We start from the raw sequence: 20,169 nt of genomic DNA, 5'->3' as shown, positions 1-20,169 counted from the left end.
AATCTCGCCTAGAGATTTGTCTCTGCAATGAGAAACTTTCAAACACTAAAAAGTTGGCTTCTCATCCACCAGCTTCTTGCTTGAATCTTCCTGTTCTTGCACCATTTAAGGTGGAACAGCAAAATTCAAACAATAAGCTGGTGAATGAGAAGCAACTTCAGCCTCGTAAAAAATGGAATGTTGAAAGACATTTTGGACTTTTGGAAAAGTTTCCTGTCAGAGGTGCGAGAAAAGTGGCTTTAGTTGAGCTAAAATTTAAAGCAGAGCAAAGTAAGTCTGTGTTTTCATTTAGATTTTTTAGCCAATGCTAGGACATTAGCGCATACTGAGACATCTTTAAGCCAATATCAAGAAATCAGACTTTTTTCCTCCACAGTTTCATATTTTTCTTAGCCAAAAAAAACAGATTTGCCACCTCAGTAAGCATTTTTATATTTCAGTGTCAACGGTAAGAAATCCCACCCTATCCAAGGACGGATGGTGGTTTCATGAGGCCCTTGGGCACAAGTGTCCTTGGAGTCCTGCAGTCCAACAAATATGCATAATAAATACAAAAAACGACAGAAAAATAGTTTTAAAAAAGACCTGAAAAGTGATATTAAACCACATTGACATTCATGTTTCATGTGCATTTTGGGAAGCTCTGCAAATGTACCTGGTTTTTGCTATAAAATGAACAAAATTAATGTGCAACATCATATTGTGTCCACATATTGACTTTTTGTAGGATCTGGAGATTTTATTTAGGATTTGAACACTTTTTTTGTGCAGGTTTTGAATCAGGAGGTCTTCTCTTTTTCTTTCAAGCTAAACTGACTCGTAATGCAAAAACAGAAGTTGAGCAGTAATCGCTAACATTTCATTTGAATGGCAACAATAGAAAAAAGACCTGAAAACGGACAACATTCTTTTATTTATTTCATTCATTTAGTACATTTTCATAGGCTACCTGTTCATCTAATTTACATCTGCAATGGACTGTCCCCAGTATGGTGACCTTTCTCAAGCCTTTTGGTCTGAGACCGCCAATACCTCTGGACACCGGCCCCAAAAGTCTGGTCAGTAATCCAATCCTGACCCCCTCATACTGACAGTGTGGTGGAGGGGTATGTGATGGGGTGTAACATTTCAGGCTAAACATATACAAGTTCTGTGTTATTAGCTTAAATTTCTCCACTTAAGACATCAGTGCTGAAAATAGAGGCAATAAATTAAAATTGCAGCTCTTGAGATTTGAAAACTGCCCTCTTTTAAACTGCAATTTTAATATAAACACGATTAATCTTTCAGCCCAAGTAAACGAGGCACTTTGAATTAATATATTTAAGTTTGAAAACCTTTCCTCTTTGGTAGGTGTCAAATGTGAAATATCCCTATATGTCAGAATTTTCATGCATTCCCATTATTCTGGGAAAATTCAGTTACACACACACCCACAATTGCATTGTGGGGACTTCCATTAATTTTCTGCAAACTTACCCAAACTTAAACTGTAACTACTAACCTAACCCTAACCCTTACCTGTATTATTACCCTAACCTTAAAAAATGTCTTTACCTAAAAATTTGATGATTTATATTATTCACAAGGAAGAAAGGTCCCCACAAAGTTAGTGCATAAACAGGCTTTGGTCCCCACAACGTGGTATAAACCTGGCACACACACACAAACACAGAGGCCAAAGCAGCATGTCTCTGCCAAGTAGTCATTGTCCCCATGTTGTCGACAGATTATTACTGTAGAAGTTGTTTCTCTACAAAAGTAAACACACTGCTAAGACTGAACAAGCTCATGAATATTCATTTGGTTTGCTACCAGCATTAGCATAATAAAGCGTAATGCTAGGACTGCTGTGTTCCTGCTCCTAATACTCGCAGACCTGATGGATGTGTGTGTGTGTGTGTGTGTGTGTGTGTGTGTGTGTGTGTGTGTGTGTGTGTGTGTGTGTGCGTGCACAGCTGCGGCTTCGGTACTCACTATTCTTTTTATACATCAGGATTTCAAACGAGTTCATCTCATAGTTCTCGAACGTCAGCCGAACTTTCTCCGTCGTGTCTTTGTCCGTGAGCTCCCCGTACATAAAGCTGAAAGAGATGACAGCAGGCATTTAGCTTCGCTGAAAATGCAAATCAAACTACTCGCAGCTCAGCATTAGCCTGGGTCGCAGTTTTTCACAGGTCCATTAAAAGGGTATTGATGAAAAATGTTCACAATAAGCACAGTCAGTACACCAGCCGCAGATTCGGTTATGAAATATCAATTGTGCAATCAGTGCAGAGCAGAGGGCTGCATCTTTTAGTCTAACACAAACATATAAGCAAAAATCTTTCAGGCAAAGTCTAAAGCTGCCTTGCATAGACAGATTCGGCTGTAGGTGTGAATACAGCTCTATGTACACAGTGTGTTTTCATGCTCAAAGTTAAGCTATAACTACAGTCATATTTATCTATGTATTTTGTGCGACAGGGTCTACGTGTCATGATCGACAGACACTGTTAAAGATAAAGAAAACAACAAATTATCAATGTTGAATAAAACCAAACATTATCCAGCTTTTGAATTTGGCTCCTCTGAAGACTTTAATGATGTCACTATATATAAGCTCTGTGATATCAGCTTAAATTTCTCCACTTAACACCACTTAAGACATCAGTGTTGATAAAATAGACTATAAATTAAAATTGCAGCTCTTGAGACTAGAAAACTGCACTCGTTCAAACTGCAATTTTAATATAAACATGATTAATAATGAATCCTATTTAACAATGGACTTTTTAAAGTTTTAAAACTTTTCCTATTTGGTCGGTGTCAAATGTGAAATATCCCCATAATGTCAGAATTTTCATGCATTCTTATCATTGTGGGAACATTCAGTTCATGCAAATAAACCAAACAAAATATTAAACACACACACACACGTTTGTTTCTGCATTGTGCGGACATTGCAACAACATCCATTCATTTTCTTGAGACTTACCCAAACCTTAACTATAACTACTAGCCTAACACTAACCCTAACATTAAAACTAAGCTTGACACATGTCTTCATCTTAAAATGTCAAGATTTACTTTATGGGGACCAGCTTGTAGGTGTAAATGCAGCTCTATGTACACAGAGTGTTTTCATGCTCATAGTTAAGATATAACTACAGTCAAATGCAAAGGTTTGAATACTTTACATTAGATGTTTTGTTGATTTTCACAATTTGTATTTGTTTGCTGAGTTTAATACATTGAAAATATAACGCTGTTGTCAGAAGAAAATCTCGTATCTCCAAAATGATAACTTTACAGGAGAAGAAAAAAACCTACTTTACTTTTAATGTAAGTCAATGGAACCAGACTTTTTTAAAGTCATTTTTTGTCATTTCTTTTGGCCCATTCATCATGAAATTTACAAACAAAATAAAGGACAACATGCATTTTCAAATTATGTCAAACACTGAAAAACGACCAAAATGGAGATATGAGGTTTCCTTTAAAATATACAATACAAAACCTGCCATAACTTGTGCACAGTAATTGTGCATCACAAGGTGCAGAAGTGTGTCATCTTGTGTCATCTTGTCAGCCTGAATCAGTACTCATTCCGACACTACCGTTCTTTAATTGTTTCTATAACTCCCTCTCTCTCGAAGCACGGCTGAAAGCTTATAAGAGCCTTTCTGTTTACCCATTAGACTGAAGCTGTGTACACAGACTGAAAGTACACGGTATGCTGATCAGATTATTCCATCTGCAGCCGTTAACTAATTAGAAACAGGAGTTTTAATATGAAAGAGAGAGAAAAAGATGGGACAAATAAATGCTAAAGTGTAAAGAGATGCTAAAAAGAGAAAGGGAGAGCGAGAGATGGGGAACGAAACATGGGGGAATGTTCTGTTCCAGGGGTTCTAAAAATAAAGTTTCTCTTTGAACAGCGCAGGGGCTGTGACTGTAATGAGCTTGTCTTGTGTGTTAGGCAAGAGGTGAACCTGACGCATATCAGCCTGCTTCTGCATCAGCGCTGGTGAGAACAGGCCATTCTCTCTATCTGTCTGTCTGTCTTTCTCTTGCACGTGCACACACACACACTCACGCACACACACACACACACACACACACATACACACTATTGGAACCACACATACGGTGGCACAGCTGCTACAAACCTCAGACTCAGAATTTCTCTCAAAGATTAAAGTTTTGGCCAAATATCACATCTGTGCAGTTTTGCCCTTTACCTCAAATGTAGTCAGTCGGCCGAGACAGGTTTGGTGTCTGAGGTGCACTTCTTTAGGTTTTGCACTGAAGCTACAAGGCTAATGTAGCGAACGAGTAAAAATGTAAGCTTATACTCCATCAGCTGTTATCAGATTACACTATTCGTAAATTGTTATCTATAAAAATGGACCAACATTTGCTGTATAGCTAAAAGCAACTTGAAGCCTGAATTCTGCTTGTCCATTTTTAAGAAAACTGATTTGTAATTGCAAACTGACGTGGTTTAAGGCATGCAGTTTCATAGGGGATAAGCTTCCATTACTTCTTAGCTACACTGCCTCACAGATCCAGCAGAGATGCTCATAATTCACTATATCCAAGTCAGCGTCAATTCCTGAGTCTTTCATGTGTGAATCAAAGTCAGGTCTCAGTTCTTTGCGGTGCGAGTCTGAGTTGAGTCTCAATTCTATGCAGTGCGAGTCTGAGTCATGTCTTTATTCTCTGCAGTGCGAGTCTGAGTCGAGTCTCAATTCACTAGGGTGTGAGTCCAAGTCTTGAGTCTGTGGGGTGCGAGTCCAAGTTGAGATTCAAGTCTTTGGAGTGCAAGTCCAAGTCTCTGAGGTGCCAGTACGAGACAAAGTCTGGAGTCTTTGCGGCGTAAAGCCAGAGTCAAGCCTCAATTCACTAGGGTGCATGTCCGAGTTGAGTCTGGACTTGACTGTCAAACCGAGTTGAGTCTCAAGTCTCTGAAGTCACTAGAGTCACTAGGGTGCGAGTCTGAGACAAGTCTTGAGTCTTTGTGGTGCAAGTCCGAGTCGAGTCTCGATTCTTTGGGCCGCAAGTACAAGTGGAGTCTCAATTCACTAGGGTGTGGGTCCAAGTCGAGTCTTGAGTCACTGGATGTGAGTCCCAGTTAAGTCTCAAGTTTTTGGGCTGACAGTCCGAGTCAAGTCTTGAGTTACTAAGATGCAAGTCTGAGGCAAATCTCAAGTCTTGGAAGTGAGAGTCCAAGTCAAGCTTTGAGTCTTTGGGATGCAAGTCCGAGCCAAGTCTCTGAGGTGTAAGTCCTAGTCAAGTCTCAAGTCGCTAGGGTGTGTGTCCAAGTCAAGTCTCGAGTCTCTGAGGTACAAGTCTGAGAATTTCCAGTGGGTGTAAATCCAAGTCGAGTGTCGAGTATCTGAGGTGCAAGTTTGAGTTGAGTCTCAAGTGTCTGGGGTGCCAGTACAGTCTTGAGTCTTTAGTTGTGAACTTTGGTTAAGTCTTTAATTGTTATTTAATTGTATGTCAGTTAAGCTAAACTTGCTATATTATTTATGCAGAATGCACTGCAATGCCCAATGTAAAGGATATAGTCTTGTATTATGGCCTCAGTTACAGCCTTCTTGTCTGGGCCACCCCAGGTTCTACGCTTGTACACCTGACACTGACAAAAAAAAATCGTTCTTCCTCCGTTCCTTTTACTTTCACTGTTGTGCACTCAATAAACATCTACATGGACAACAGAGACAGTATATCAGCTAACTGTTCAGAAGTTATCAATAACTTACCAAAAACAAACATTTTAAAACTTTTAGAAACATATAAAATCTTTTTTGGTTGTTTAAGTCTTATAAAATTCAACTTTTGCCAGCTTCTTCAATCGCCGCATATATAGCACTTCAGTTATATCAGACTGAAGGTTTTTCTAACCGAAGGTTATACGAAAATGCTTGTTATTTGAAGCCGAACCTGACACTGCTGTGAGCAGCGAGAGAACGAATTGCAGTAAATGATGTGCATGACGGCTGCAAAACTGACAAAGGCACACTGGTATCAGAAGGTCAGAAATGAAAGGTTTTTTATTGTGTCATGTTACATCCGTGCTTTTTTCATCAAGCACAAAGTCTTTAGTATAGAGTCCAAGTTCAGTTGCGAGTCAGTTAAGGTCAAGTCTGAGTCAAGGTGCGAGTCAGTCAACATGCGACTCAAGTGTGACTTGAACCTGAATTGCCCGAGTCCAGGGTAACTTCAAACGCTTTGCTATGGCTGATTGACTACATTTAGGGTAAAGGGAAAATTGTATAAACTGGACTTTGGACTTGACTATCACTATAAAATAAAGGGAAGATGACTGATCTTCTTTCCATCTCTTCTGAACTCTTCCCAGCTCTCCCGGTCTCTCCTGCTTCACTGGTTATCCCCACATGTTGCAAAGTGACCTGAAATATCACGTCTTAACGAGTCAGCCATCAGCAGGCTAATCCCAGAAATTCTTCTTACTGGAGAATCACCATGACAGCGGAGCACAACACTCAGCTCTGATTTGTCATGTCCATTTTGATATGGCTGGATCAGATTTGTATGCTAGGTCGGTAAGATATGAGCAAAGATTCATTTTGACTGCCTGTCTGGACGCAGCCAATCAGAGTCAGGAGAAAGTGGGACAACAGGTTGCTTTTTTCAGTTATTTCAGACTCGAAATGGTTTATATCAACACGCTTTGTTTGTAGAGCTGTATATAAAGTTTTCTGCAGTAGTTTTAAGGCTCTCATCTGAGATTCTTTAATTTAAGTGACCCTTATTAGCCCCACAATAGGGAATTTTAACCTTCGGATTTAACCCATCCATGCAGTGAAACACCACATACACACTAGTGAATGTACACACAATAGGGGCAGTGAGCACACTTGCCCAGAGTGGTGGGCAGCCCTATCCACAGCACCTAGGGGATAGATGCCTTGCTCAAAGGCACTTCAGTCTCATACTGTCAGCTCAGGGGATCAAACCAGCAACCTTCCGGTCACAGGGCTGGATCCCTAACCTCCAGCCCATGACTATTTATGAGCTTTGGGCATGAGTATTTATTTTTATTCCACTTTATTGGAACCCCCTACCATGTAGACCCAGTTAGAGACCATATCCACTATTTTGGTGTAAAATTTGCTTAAGTCATCCTTTAGGCCTCCATCTATGGTCAGGTTCTGACCACAGAGCCGCTCTTGGCTGGATATGTTTGGACTGGCCAGCATGTTGAAGTACACTGTAGAAAGTGGACAGTGAGTTCACATACGCTCAGATAAATCAGTCTTCTAACTGTTACCTGCAGGTGCTGCTCTTCTGCATGACCTCCGCACGGTGATATCCGGAGAGTTTGCAGAAGCCATCGTTACTGTAGACGATGGGCCAGTCCACTATCTGAGCATTGCCCAGCACAAAGTTAGTGTCTGCAGGAATAAAGAAAAAGGGAAGGGGGAAGAGAGAGGGAGAAAGAATGACCAGGTACATGGTTAAAGGTCAAAGGGTCATAACCAGGTCAGTTAATATGGGAACATTATGAAGAGGAAGGGCGGTGTGTGCTGTTATGGTGGTTGAAGCTATGAGACGTAGACGTCATATGGACTAAAACCCTCTTTGTGATTGGTCCAAACCTGGTTGTTGCCCAAAAATGAAGTGAAAATTCGGTTAACCAATAACATCAGCTGACAAAGTTTAAATATTTCTATTTTTATTTTTATTTTGTACTCCAATAGTTTTAGTTAAACAGGGTTTACTGATAGACTTTGATTGTAACTACCACAATTTTTATGTTTCTTAAATGCAAACAAACAGCAGAAACTCTTAATAGAAATATTGTAGCCCTGGTTTCTGTTAATTACCTCTTATTATTCATAAGTTATCTTCAAAAGGAAGAGTTTGAGTTCCACTAAAAATCTTGGATACAAATTTAAATGCTTTTGTTATTCAAACCATGATAGTGCATTGCATTCAAATTGACCAGTTTAGTATTGCTAAGACAGTTAAACAGGGGGTGGTTAACAGTGGGTTTCCCAGTGGCACTACTATCTGAGGATTTTTTTCCCAAATGTTGGGAGATTGCAAGTTTGAGTCCTCACTAGGCCTGGCATAATCGTTTTTTTATATATTTAACCCTGTGGGGTATAAGGGCATTTTCTCAATTTTTGCATATCTTCTTAAATTTGCCTTTAAAGGGACTTACATATAACATGATACCCCTATGGTTCATATCAAAATGCTCCGTTAGCTTTGTCACTACTTTCAGCAACTTCAGCAGACGTAAGCCATTTCACATGTGCCTCCGATGCTGACTGAAAGAAGAATGAAGGGTTTCCGGCGTGATGGGTCAGTCCTTAGTGATTTCCTAAATGTGTCCGTTGGTCAGGTTCACGCAAAATGTAGACAGACACACAAATCCACCAACTACACACAGTAAGAGGCAGATAACGTGTATCTCAGCCCCTCTTCACAGGCTCATAACTCCGGATGTGAGTCACGTATGATCTCGTGATAAGACTGAACCGAAAGGACGACTCTACAGATTCAGGAAATGTTTGACACGTATTTCTGCTCTATATTATAGCAAAGATAGAGAAACATATACAGAAACAACGAATTTGACACACAGTTTTTGTAGACCCCAGAGGGCTTAATTACTGATGCACTGAAAGGAAAAGTCCTGGCCAAAGCCCAGTTCACATTAAATAAACATGTTAAACTTTCTCAGTCTATAGGCTACAGTACGTGCAACATCAAACGATTTTTGTCATTAGTTCAAAACCTGTGGCTATAGATGGCGCTGGTGTGCTAATGAGGATTTTCCTTTCTGTTTCTGTTGTTTTGCTTTTTTCTGCATGGTGGAGAAGTTCTGGAGTGTCCTCTTCTGATACATGAGCAGTGATTATAAATCTAACGTCACACAGAAACCAAGAAAAAGATCCACATGGCCGTCTTTTTTCCCCACTGTTGATCTGCTACTGCTCAAACTGTTTGAACGCGTCTGTGCTCACATACGCATGACTGCAAAGGTACCAGGGTTTTTAATCACTGCTTTTTGTCATCATTATCAGTCAAATGATTGATTAAGTGTTAGATTCAATCCTATTTCATCTTTTGTTTTTTTTTCAGACAAATTTTTTAGCTCTTTTAGGTGAAAACCAAATGTGCTACTTTCAGCCAAAATGTTTCAGTGACTACGTGCATCCCTAGATTTGCTGATTACGATGAATTTCCATATGAATAACTGTGATTAACAATTTAATAGCTGTTTTTGTTCAAACTATTAAAGTACAAATCTAATGTGGTGAAAAAGGCTGACTACCTACGTTACTTCTGAGCTATCGATGCTTAGTCACTCCCAACGGACTACGGAAACAGCTTGAGGGCAAACCAACAAACATTATTTAACACTGCTCTCTAAAGGTGTTAACAAACTTCAAATAAACAAACATAACTCACCGCCGCCCTCTAAAGGTTTTATTAACAAACATCAAATAAACCAACACTGCTCACCACTGCCCTCTAAAGGTGTTAACATCAAATAAACAAACATTGCACACCACTGCCCTCTAAAGATGTTATTAACAAACATCAAATAAACAAACATTAGTCACCGCCGCCCTCTAAAGGTGTCATAGCAGCACTGAGAAGTTAGAACTGTTATGACATTTCTCAATAAATTCCTGTTCTGCTTTATTTTCTTTAAACACATTTGCTTTAAACCAACTGATGACAACACACCCAATTCAGAGCCTGAGCTAACAACTGTGGAAAGTAATTGAGATGATCTTTAATAATTGCGATCAGCTCAAATAACCGCCGTTGTCTAACAGTGGAGACAGGCCTAATCTCAGCAACGCCGTGCCCAAAAAAGTTTGTAGATATAAGCAGGTTATTTACAACGTTTACTGACCCTGTCCGATAACAGTCAGTATTATCGGCCACCTGATATTTTGGATATATCAGCTTCCAGCAATAAAGAGACCGCAGCTGTCACTTCGTGAACAGTGTAACTTTGACACATAAACTCCATCCAGACTTGCACTACCACCTAATGTTGTAGTGAACATTTGTCAGTAAGTGACTGTTTATTAGCCACATTTTCCTGTCAGCCTCAAACCTCAGCATCATTATAAACATCCCTGTAAAACAAGCCTAATTCCAGTGCAATTTTAAAACCTCTGCAGGACCGCCTTGTTAAGCTAATCCTTTATCTACCGTTTCACACTGTAAACTCGTCAAAAATGAATAACACAGCTTTCCTGTTACATAAGAACTGCATGCACACTCCGCTCACTTGCTTAATTCTTCCTCTCTCACTCATAAACTTTCTGCAGATTTTAAAGAGGCTACAATCACATTTCTAGATACAGTATATGTATTGTAACTTAACTGTTTTACTAAAGGCCTAAGTCCCCCACTTTGTCACAGCGACACTAAAACACTAGCATGTTTATCTCTTCTACTTTACAAAAGCTGAGCAGGAAGGAAGATCCACCGAGGAAGCCTAGCTCTCTCAAACTATCAGATTCAGTTGACAGCTGGAGAGAAACAGCACATGAGGTCCCTGCGGGTGGAATATCCAGCACCACATCATGGGAGAGCAGCTCAATAGAAACAAACATCCGAGCCAAATCTCGGAGAACTGTCATCACTGCCTCCTCTCAGCTGTCCCGGCCGCGCGGGCCCCAGCGCCGGAGGCTAGGTAATGGCAATCTTGGCCCATTCCTGATCCGTCATTCTGGACAGTCAAATAGTAGAAAGTTCCAACGTAATTTATCAGGATGTCACATTGCTGAGCCGACATTTAAGAAATGTCAAACGCGAGACGTCGCTATTCGTGCGAAAGCTGCACTTTCTGCTGCGGGGGATTCAGCCAGGGATTGAATTTAACATATTTACTTCAGAAAAAGTGTGTTACTGGTGCAACTTGTGGTGGTTGAGGCATTTAAAATGCAAGATTACTGCGCACAAAAACTCAAACTGAAAGCCAGAATGTGTTGATAACAGACCTGGGTGATAAAGTAACGTAATCAGATATCGTTAGTGATAGATAAGTATCCTGACGGTGATGTTTTGGTGATAATTTCAAGAATTAGAGAGTATAAAGAAGAATTTCTGCCAAATTGAAATGCAATCGCAGCATTGGCAAAACGTGAAATGCAATGCGCACATAGTCAAGTCAAGTCAAGTCAAAGTTTATTTATATAGCGCTTTTTACAACAGGCGTTGTCACAAAGCAGCTTTACAGAAAAAACCCGGGTCCAAGCCCCCATAAGCATTGCCAATGGTGACAGTGGCAAGGAAAAACTCCCTAAGAGCAAGAGGAAGAAACCTTGAGAGGATCCAAGACTCAGAAGGGGAACCCATCCTCCTCTGCTCGAATATTTTTACAGTGTTGTGCAGAATATGTGCTAAAATGAAAAGCAAAACCTCTACAACACTGTTTTCACATCTTTGTTGGAAAACAATACACGTGGATTTGCATTTAAAACGAAAAGCTGAATTTGTGCCAGAAATTAAAACAATCCACCTTGACGTGTAAAGAAGGTACGACCATTGCTTTCCAGCTTGCAGTACTTCAAAGAACTCAAACTTTAACTCAATGTAATGGATTATTTGGAACATTTTCCACATGTTGCTGTTTAAATGCATCTCATGTGTGCACTGCATTTTACTATTTTAGTGGTTCTAATTAGGCAAATACGTTTGAAGTACAAAAAAGGGGTCAGGCGATGTGAAAACAGTGTGGCAGAGGTTTTGATTTTCATTCTGGCACATATTCCATGTCACTGATGGAAAAGCAGTGTTATGTGTGTATTGTATTGCACTGTTTTCACTGTTGTGACTGCATTTCACTGGGGAAATGCAAATCTGTTTGTACTAATGCATGGTGGAAAGCAGTATAGTTGTGCATTCATTACATTTCAAAGTGGATTGTATTCAATTGTAGCACAAATTCCAGTTTTCCAGTAAAGAGGTCAAGTGAAATGAAAACAATGTAACAGGTTTTGTTTTTCATTTCAACGCATATTCTGCAGATCACTAAGAAAAAGCAATAGCATACATGCACTGCATTTCACGTTGTCCACTGTAAAAACTGCTGCTGTCCATAAAAAAGGACAGCTTGTATGTATGTTGGGAAATTGGGGTTCACATTTAAAAAGTGTGCAGGCAGAAAAAAATATTTTTGTTTGTTTGAGAGAGAGAGAGACACAGAGAAAGAGAGAGAGAAAGTTTGTTAAGAAGCTGTCTGTTAGTTCTCTCTGCTACGTACTGTGATGCTAGCTTTTCACCTTCTACTTATTTTACTGTACATTAACTTTAGCATGAATAAATGGAGCTCAAAATAAATGCTGATGTCCCACTGAGCAAAAATGTTGAGTAAAATTTGCGGTATTTTCTGTAGAGCTTAAGTGTCTTGGGGGTTAGCTGAATCATGAAAACACAGATGTAACGACAGAAAACACCTTGATTTTAAATAGGTGTAACTATTCTGAGACAAACCAAACCTGTACACTGTTAGAAATAAAGGTACTCTGCTGGTACATTTTTCATTCATGAAGGTACAAACAATGTAAATGTTCTCTCAAAGGTACAACAGTGGTTTTAAGGTCCGATTGTGAACCTTAAATACGTTTTTCCAGGTGAAAAGTACGTATTTGTACCTTTTCATAATCTAATCTTTTAAAACAGAACAATAAAATAAAAGCCTGGAGGCGAGACGGGGTGTGTGGAGTCAATACAGCTTAGAACATATCATTTCAGTGGATTATGGTACAGTTATGTTCCCTGACTAAAGGTACTGAGACGTACCTTTGAGATTCGTACCTTTATTTCTGAGGGTGTAACGCTGGAAGAAGCATAAATGCTAAAAAACAGAATAGAAAGTAGGTCAAAGTTGCAGCAGACCACATTTATTTGTAAGGGGGGTAAGTGGTCCAGGGCTGGAGGTTGATATAATTGATAATCATATCAGTTATTTTTATAACTATAAAATATCATGCTAATTATTTAGATATCGCCCAGGCCTACTTGGTAGGTCACAAAGCTTTAGTTAAAAAGTTTTTAACTAAAGCCTTTTGGATGCAAATCTGCAGACGTCTGCAAAGAAACTGCTCGAAAAATAACAATCTGCAACACATCAGCCGCCTTTTGTAATAAAATGCTTTAAAATAAACACTACGTTCCTCTACATAGTGTTTACTTAAGCCAATGAACTTGACGTATTTCAAATACAGCACAAATGTAAAAATACTTTTTGGGGCTTCTGTACATTAAAGATATATTAACACACCTAGCTTTGGTGGCAAAGACAACCCTCTACCACATCCAGATCTCTCTCTTTGACTTTCCTTACCATCACGCTAACGTTAGCAATAGTCACGCAAACAAACTGAGCTTACAACAGTGTTATTCGGAGCTGCTGATTTAGCATGCAGTTCTCCACGTCTTTGCTAAAGCTACAGCAAGCTCACTGTAATATTATACAGCATCGGATCCGATACAGCAGGATGAAAAACATCTAATAAAGTCATGAATGAGGGTCAGTCAGGGTTGTTCTGACACCAGTGAGAAAGAGGCCTTCCAACCAAACTGATGAGCGAACATTAAAGGCGCAGTATATGATTCTGCTGATATTCGAACTCAATAGCAAAACAAGTACACCCCTCCCTTCAGGGCTACTTCAGAAGCTCCGCCCCCCAAAATCGTGTAGATGCATTGCCAAGGCGAATGACACTGGGCTAGCAAACTTGTTCTTTAGGTCTTCGTGGCCATTAAGCCCTTCGCAAACGTTGTACAGAGAAATACCATTTAGTTACAGCGAACAACCACACTGCAAGTAATGTAACCAACGTTATCTAGGTCGTGGGTTAGCAAACGTTAGCTACAACTGCTGTGACAAAGCTAACCAGTAACTATCAGAAACATTAGCGAACCAGATGAAACAATGCTGACCTACTGGTTCTGGGAAACAGCAAGTTATGGTTGCCTACCTGTCAAGCAGAAGCAGAGCGACCTCCTCATCCCTTTTCTGTCGTTCAACTCTCTTGATTAAGCTGAAGTCAGCTTCTTACTTGCCAGTTTCTTGTTCACATTTTCCCACTCCACCTCAGGCGTAGAATGGAACTGTTGCACGATTTAAGGTGGAACGGGAAAATGCAAATAGGATGCCAACTTTGAGGAAGATTCACTGGAGGAATTTTTGAAAGCCTAGGCTTTTCTGAACATATCATGGATATTGTCAGTATTTGAAGAACATGAACTATGTTTGATTACAACATGAACATAATTAAGCATGGTTCACTGGATTTGGTGCAATGCAGTTTGCGAAATGCTGAAAACAAATAATTGTAGTCTATTATTATTATTACTTTTATTATTATTATTATTATTACTACTATCAATATTATTGCTGTTTATTATTATGTGGCACTACAGGTTCTATTTTATCTGTTCCAACTTACTAAAAAGAAAAACTAAATATCATGATGCATATTGTGTATAGTGAAAATGTCTTGAAGTACCATTATGTAATATTTTCGCAATATCGCCCATATTTCTGTCTCAGGTGTTCAACTACACACAGCTTGTTTAACTCCATAGAAAAGCACTGTCGATAGAATGGGACGTTCTGGAGCAGCCGCACATGAGCCTAACTCACCATGCCCAATACCAACTGTCGGCAAGAGGGGTATAAAGCCCACCAGCCCTGGGCTGTGGAGAAGTAGAACTGCATTGTCATGAGTGATGGAGCTCTGTTCAATATCTTTGGTGTAGGTTAGAGTGTTAGATGTATTTGTTAGCCTCTAGATGGCTAGAAGTCAGGATCTGCTGAATGCTGTAGGGATTCCCAATGATGTATTGAAGTAATGCATGCTGGGTATTGTAGTATGAGAACACTATGGATTTTATCAACCCAATGCAGTGCTGTAGAACTACAAGTTATAACAAATAACATATTAGTACTAGTTTTATTTTATGATTGCCCTTTTGAAGCTATGGATCATTTTTAGAGTCTGTTTACAATAAAAATTGTGTTTTTTGATCTATTCATTTAACACTGGCCAAAACAGATACATTTATTGTTCCTCTGGAAACTGACTGGGTTAATTACAATAGATCCATTTCACAAACAGAAAGAGAAGATTAGCTGGTTCACATGTAATTTAGCTTTAAAACAGTCTTACTGGAGCTTTAATTGTCAGAAAACATAGCCTACGCAACCCACTGAAAACAAATCTCGCCTATTGCTTAATTTAACCTCCCATAGAATCATTGTTCAAACTTTCCATCAAGCGTCATGATGTCAAACAAACCTGAGGGAAAAGATGTTTGAGTGTAAAACATGCATTAAATACGTGTTTAAAGTACAATGAGATTGATTTGTTTGAATGCGGAAAAGAGGGTTTTTGTGATGTGGATGGTTTCCAAGCACACGCTACATGCCTCTTCTAAACTAGAACTACCTCACCACACACAGCACTACCGACACCACCACCACCACCACCACCACTATGGAGAAAAAAAAAAGAAAAAGAAAACGTTCCATGCCAACATTTGTTATTTTACAATGCTTCCCAGCCTTAGCCGTCCATCTTAGGAAGACTAGTGCTGAACTAATCTCGGTTCCTTTGTGAGGTTCACTGGTAACTTTTGGACAAGTTGTTGTTCTCTCTGCTTTAGTGAATTATTAATGATCTGGAAGAAAGTCCACGAGAGAGGAGCACTAATGAGCAGGACTCTGAGACGGTCCAGTCCGTCCGTTTGTAAATTAACAGAAATTGGTATAGAACATCTTGTTAGTTAATGTACAGGTGGGGAAGAGTGGGATAGGCAAAGAGTGGGAGAGAAAAGAGAGAGAGAGGAAAAGAGAGAGAATGAGAGAGAGAGAGAGAGAGAGAGAGATAGAGAGAGAGAGAGAGAGAGTCTGAGTGATCTCCATGTGGGCTGTACCTGTCTGTCTATGTGATAATGTCCAAACTGAAAAACAGAAAAAAAAGGTTACAGCATCACACTCTATTTTTTTAAGACAGACTCCTCCTACTATAGCCTACTTTGGTAGTATTACATACTAATTTACTATTGTTAATTCATGACTTTCAGATTTTGTAACATCCATAATGTCCTTTACCAAGTTTTCTTTGTCATTAAGAAGTTGATTTGGACTTTTTTCTAATACAAAATGCATGTAATAACCAAAAATCACTATATTTATACAGAAGATACAAATATTACATTAAAAAACTTTTTTTCTTTGGGAGTAGGGGAGAGTTTGGTTGGCACAGTTTTCACTCTCTGCAAATAAAAGGTGAACATCTCAAAAGCTAAACAAAAAAAAAGATATTCCTAAAATAAGTGCATTCAAACCTTCTAAATGTCATGTCATGGGGACGGTTGGCACAACGTTAAAAGCTACAGTTTAAAAAAAAGGACCAATAACAAGAAAACAAACTGGCCAATTTAACAAAATTAAATGTATTTTTTCTTTCAAAACCAATATTAAAACTTCACATTTCATTATAAACATTATTTCTCTTTAGTGTGTCATACATTGTCTTGTTGTATAAAACAGAAGTTAAAATAAAAGCTCCTACAACAGACCCAGAAGTTAACACTACGCCAACTAATCCGCTACATATGGTAAATACATAGTTGATTTTAATACCAGGTTTACACTGTACAAGATGAGTTTTGTCATCTGATGGGTGTTTCAACACACAGCTACCTCAAACTGTAAAGCGCTTTAAGACACAGCTACCTCAAACTGTAAAGTGCTTCAAGACACAGCTACCTCAAACTGTAAAGCGCTTTAAGACACAGCTACCTCAAACTGTAAAGCGCTTCAAGACACAGCTACCTCAAACTGTAAAGCGCTTTAAGACACAGCTACCTCAAACTGTAAAGTGCTTCAAGACACAGCTACCTCACACTGTAAAGTGCCTTAAGACCCAGCTACCTCAAAATTTACAGTGCTTCAAGATCCCAGCTACCTCAAAATTTACAGTGCTTCAAGATATAGCTACCTAACAATGTAAAGTGCTTCAAGATAAAGCTACCTCAAACTGTAAAGTGCTTCAAGACATAGCTAGCTCATAATTTACAGTGCTTCAAGATATAGCTACCTTACACTGTAAAGTGCTTCAAGATAAAGCTACCTTAAACTGTAAAGTGCTTCATGACATAACTACCTCACACTGTAAAGTGCTTCAAGACATAGCTACCTCACACTGTAAAGTGCTTCAAGACATAGCTACCTCACACTGTAAAGTGCTTCAAGACATAGCTACCTTACACTGTAAAGTGCTTCAAGATATAGCTACCTCACACTGTAAAGTGCTTCATGACATAACTACCTCACACTGTAAAGTGCTTCAAGACATAGCTACCTCACACTGTAAAGTGCTTCAAGATATAGCTACCTCACACTGTAAAGTGCTTCAAGACATAGCTACCTCACACTGTAAAGTGCTTCAAGATATAGCTACCTCACACTGTAAAGTGCTTCAAGACATAGCTACCTTACACTGTAAAGTGCTTCATGACATAACTACCTCACACTGTAAAGTGCTTCAAGACATAGCTACCTCACACTGTAAAGTGCTTCAAGATATAGCTACCTCACACTGTAAAGTGCTTCAAGACATAGCTACATCACACTGTAAAGTGCTTCATGACATAACTACCTCACACTGTAAAGTGCTTCACGACATAGCTACCTCACACTGTAAAGTGCTTCAAGACATAGCTACCTCACACTGTAAAGTGCTTCAAGATATAGCTACCTCACACTGTAAAGTGCTTCATGACGTAACTACCTCACACTGTAAAGTGCTTCATGACGTAACTACCTCACACTGTAAAGTGCTTCATGACGTAACTACCTTACACTGTAAAGTGCTTCAAGACACAGCTACCTCATACTGCACAAATGTCTTACAATGTAGGCGCCTGACTGCACTTCAGAATACTGAAAAAAGGCAGGGCCTAACATGATCTTAAGCACTCAAACCTCCAAAAAACAAGAACACATCAAAAATATGGATACGAAGACTGAGGAGACATGTTCAGTATGACGCGTCTATTCCAAAAACAGCTCAACAAATATGTTTTGTTTTTTTTTAACATCTATTTAGCTAGGTTAGCTAGACTTTTGAGTAACATGCACAGAAAACAAGGTGTGGCATGTCTCCCATTACTACGAGGACCACAGCTCGCAATAGCAGAGGAACGACACCTCACTAAAGACAACAGGAAAACAACGATGCTATGCTAACGGCGATGGTTAGCATGGTTTACAGTAAGATCCAGAGCAGATTTCCTCTTCTTATTTCCAGAGGTGTAACTATTTCCATTTACAGGGTTGAAATATTAATCCCTTTTCTTTTTCTTGCCTCACAAATCTTCCAACACTAGTTGCTCAAATCTAGCGTTGTCAAAAATATCGATATATTGATACATATCGATACTGAACATTTTGAAACAGCACAATATTCATTTCCTGCAGAATCAGTACTATTTATATCAAATGCACTTTCCTGCTTGCATTTCTTTTGACCCACAGAGGCATACTGTACTGTATTGTGACATAATTTATCACAATATCGACATATATTCTCATATTGCCAACCCTATTATTTGGATATGTTTATCTATAAAATAAAAATCCCTCGATTTCATCTGCCTGGTATCAAAAATGGTATCAAATTTGAATCGAATTCAAAAGTATCACATCAAAGTTGAAACTTTCAGTATCGTGACAACTCCACTCGCATCTCTCACCGACAATTCAGGCCAAAATTCACAGCAACCCTGAAAAATCCACCCAAAGTCGTACAGTGTAAACCCAGTACAAAAATATTAAGATGTGTTTTTAATCATACAGTAACCCAACACCTTCTTAAACTCCACTCATAACACTGTTTAGGTCACATTAGAATGGAAAACGGCAGTAAATCAAATCACTGCACAAACTCTGAGCACTAAGAGGGAGTTGTAGCTGTAGATAAGCTCACATTTGTTTAAGAATTAATATTAAAAGTCATATTGACAGTATAGATTGAAGGTCTTGTGTGTTTTTATACACACTAAACCTCTGATATGAAATGCCACTTGTTATGTAATGTGAGGAGAGCTCTTCATTAGAAATGGTATTAACAAGAAACATTTCTATCACCTTTATTTCTGTATTAAATATCATGTTTTCGTTTTCATTCTCGTCAGTACGTAAAATAACCAGCATGAGGCAGCGTTACTTTGTGCCCAACCGAGAGCACAAAATTAGAGCAGATTACAGGAATTAGCCTCCAAGTGTAATTAAAAAGCATACAAGAAAACGCCTGGTTGCTAATCCTGCTGACGAATGAACACAATTAGTGAGGTCTAACTTTACACTGTGACAGAAAACTGCGTCCCTCGTTCAGCAAAGCTGCTCCAGAACTGTTGTCTCCCTGTTAAAAAAGACGAAACCTAAGTCAGCTTCCAGTTCGCCAGCTTGTGGTTCGAATTCTCCCGTTCCACCTTAAATGGTGCAGCAGTTACATTCTGGCGCCTGAGGCGCCAGAATGTAACTGCTGCACCATTTAAGGTGGAATGGGAAAATTAGAACCACAAGCTGGCGAATAGGAAGCCAACTTCAGCCTCGTCCAAAAAAAGTTCTGCAGCCCCCCTCCCCTCAGCTAGAGGATGCCCAAAGCTCCGAGCCCCCCGCTCGCTGCCTTACCGTTGGACCTCCGCACTATGTTCTCCAGGAAAGTGTTCTGGGGGGCCACCAGACCCCGGCGGCCGCCCGCCATGGCTCCTCGGTCGGGCAGGCGAGCTGGTCCGCAGCGCTGAGCCTCTCCAGCACGGATACAGGCACCGCGGGCTCTGCTCTCCTCCGGCAGCCGAGGAGGAGAGACCCTGCACACGCGCGCGCGCACACATGCACACAGGCGCGCACACGCCTCTCTCTGTGTTATAGCTTGGGCTGATGATGAGAGTGCGCCATCTGCTGGATCTCTGTCAGAGAGCACTGAGGAAATGGCTCATCACAGCGACATACTGACCGGACTGGACGTGACAGTTAAACAGCACGAGAGAAAAACGACATGGGATTTTTGTATAATGATAAAAAAATACTGCCTGTCTGCCTTTTCTCAAATTAAGTATCTCAGGATAATTATCTCGAGATACAGAGCCCTGCTGGTAACA

The 20,169-nt window shown here is 39.7% G+C and overlaps 1 protein-coding gene across 1 annotated transcript in view; it reads right to left on the bottom strand.

Moving 5' to 3' along the window:
* Positions 1-19,772, bottom strand: part of kcnh1a (potassium voltage-gated channel, subfamily H (eag-related), member 1a) — a 128,164-nt gene extending 108,392 nt beyond the window's left edge. The window contains exons 1-3 of the mRNA XM_036594047.1: positions 19,700-19,772; positions 7,283-7,406; positions 1,978-2,084 (exon numbers count right to left, since the gene is read on the bottom strand). Of these exons, the coding sequence (XP_036449940.1) occupies positions 1,978-2,084; positions 7,283-7,406; positions 19,700-19,772 (304 nt within the window). The remainder of the gene's footprint in view (positions 1-1,977; positions 2,085-7,282; positions 7,407-19,699) is intronic.
* Positions 19,773-20,169: the final 397 nt, after the last annotated feature.

Source organism: Colossoma macropomum, unplaced genomic scaffold, assembly GCF_904425465.1.
Source record: "Colossoma macropomum unplaced genomic scaffold, Colossoma_macropomum, whole genome shotgun sequence".
In the NCBI taxonomy this organism is placed as follows: Eukaryota; Metazoa; Chordata; class Actinopteri; order Characiformes; family Serrasalmidae; genus Colossoma; species Colossoma macropomum.
This window is presented reverse-complemented; position numbering and strand designations above follow the sequence as displayed.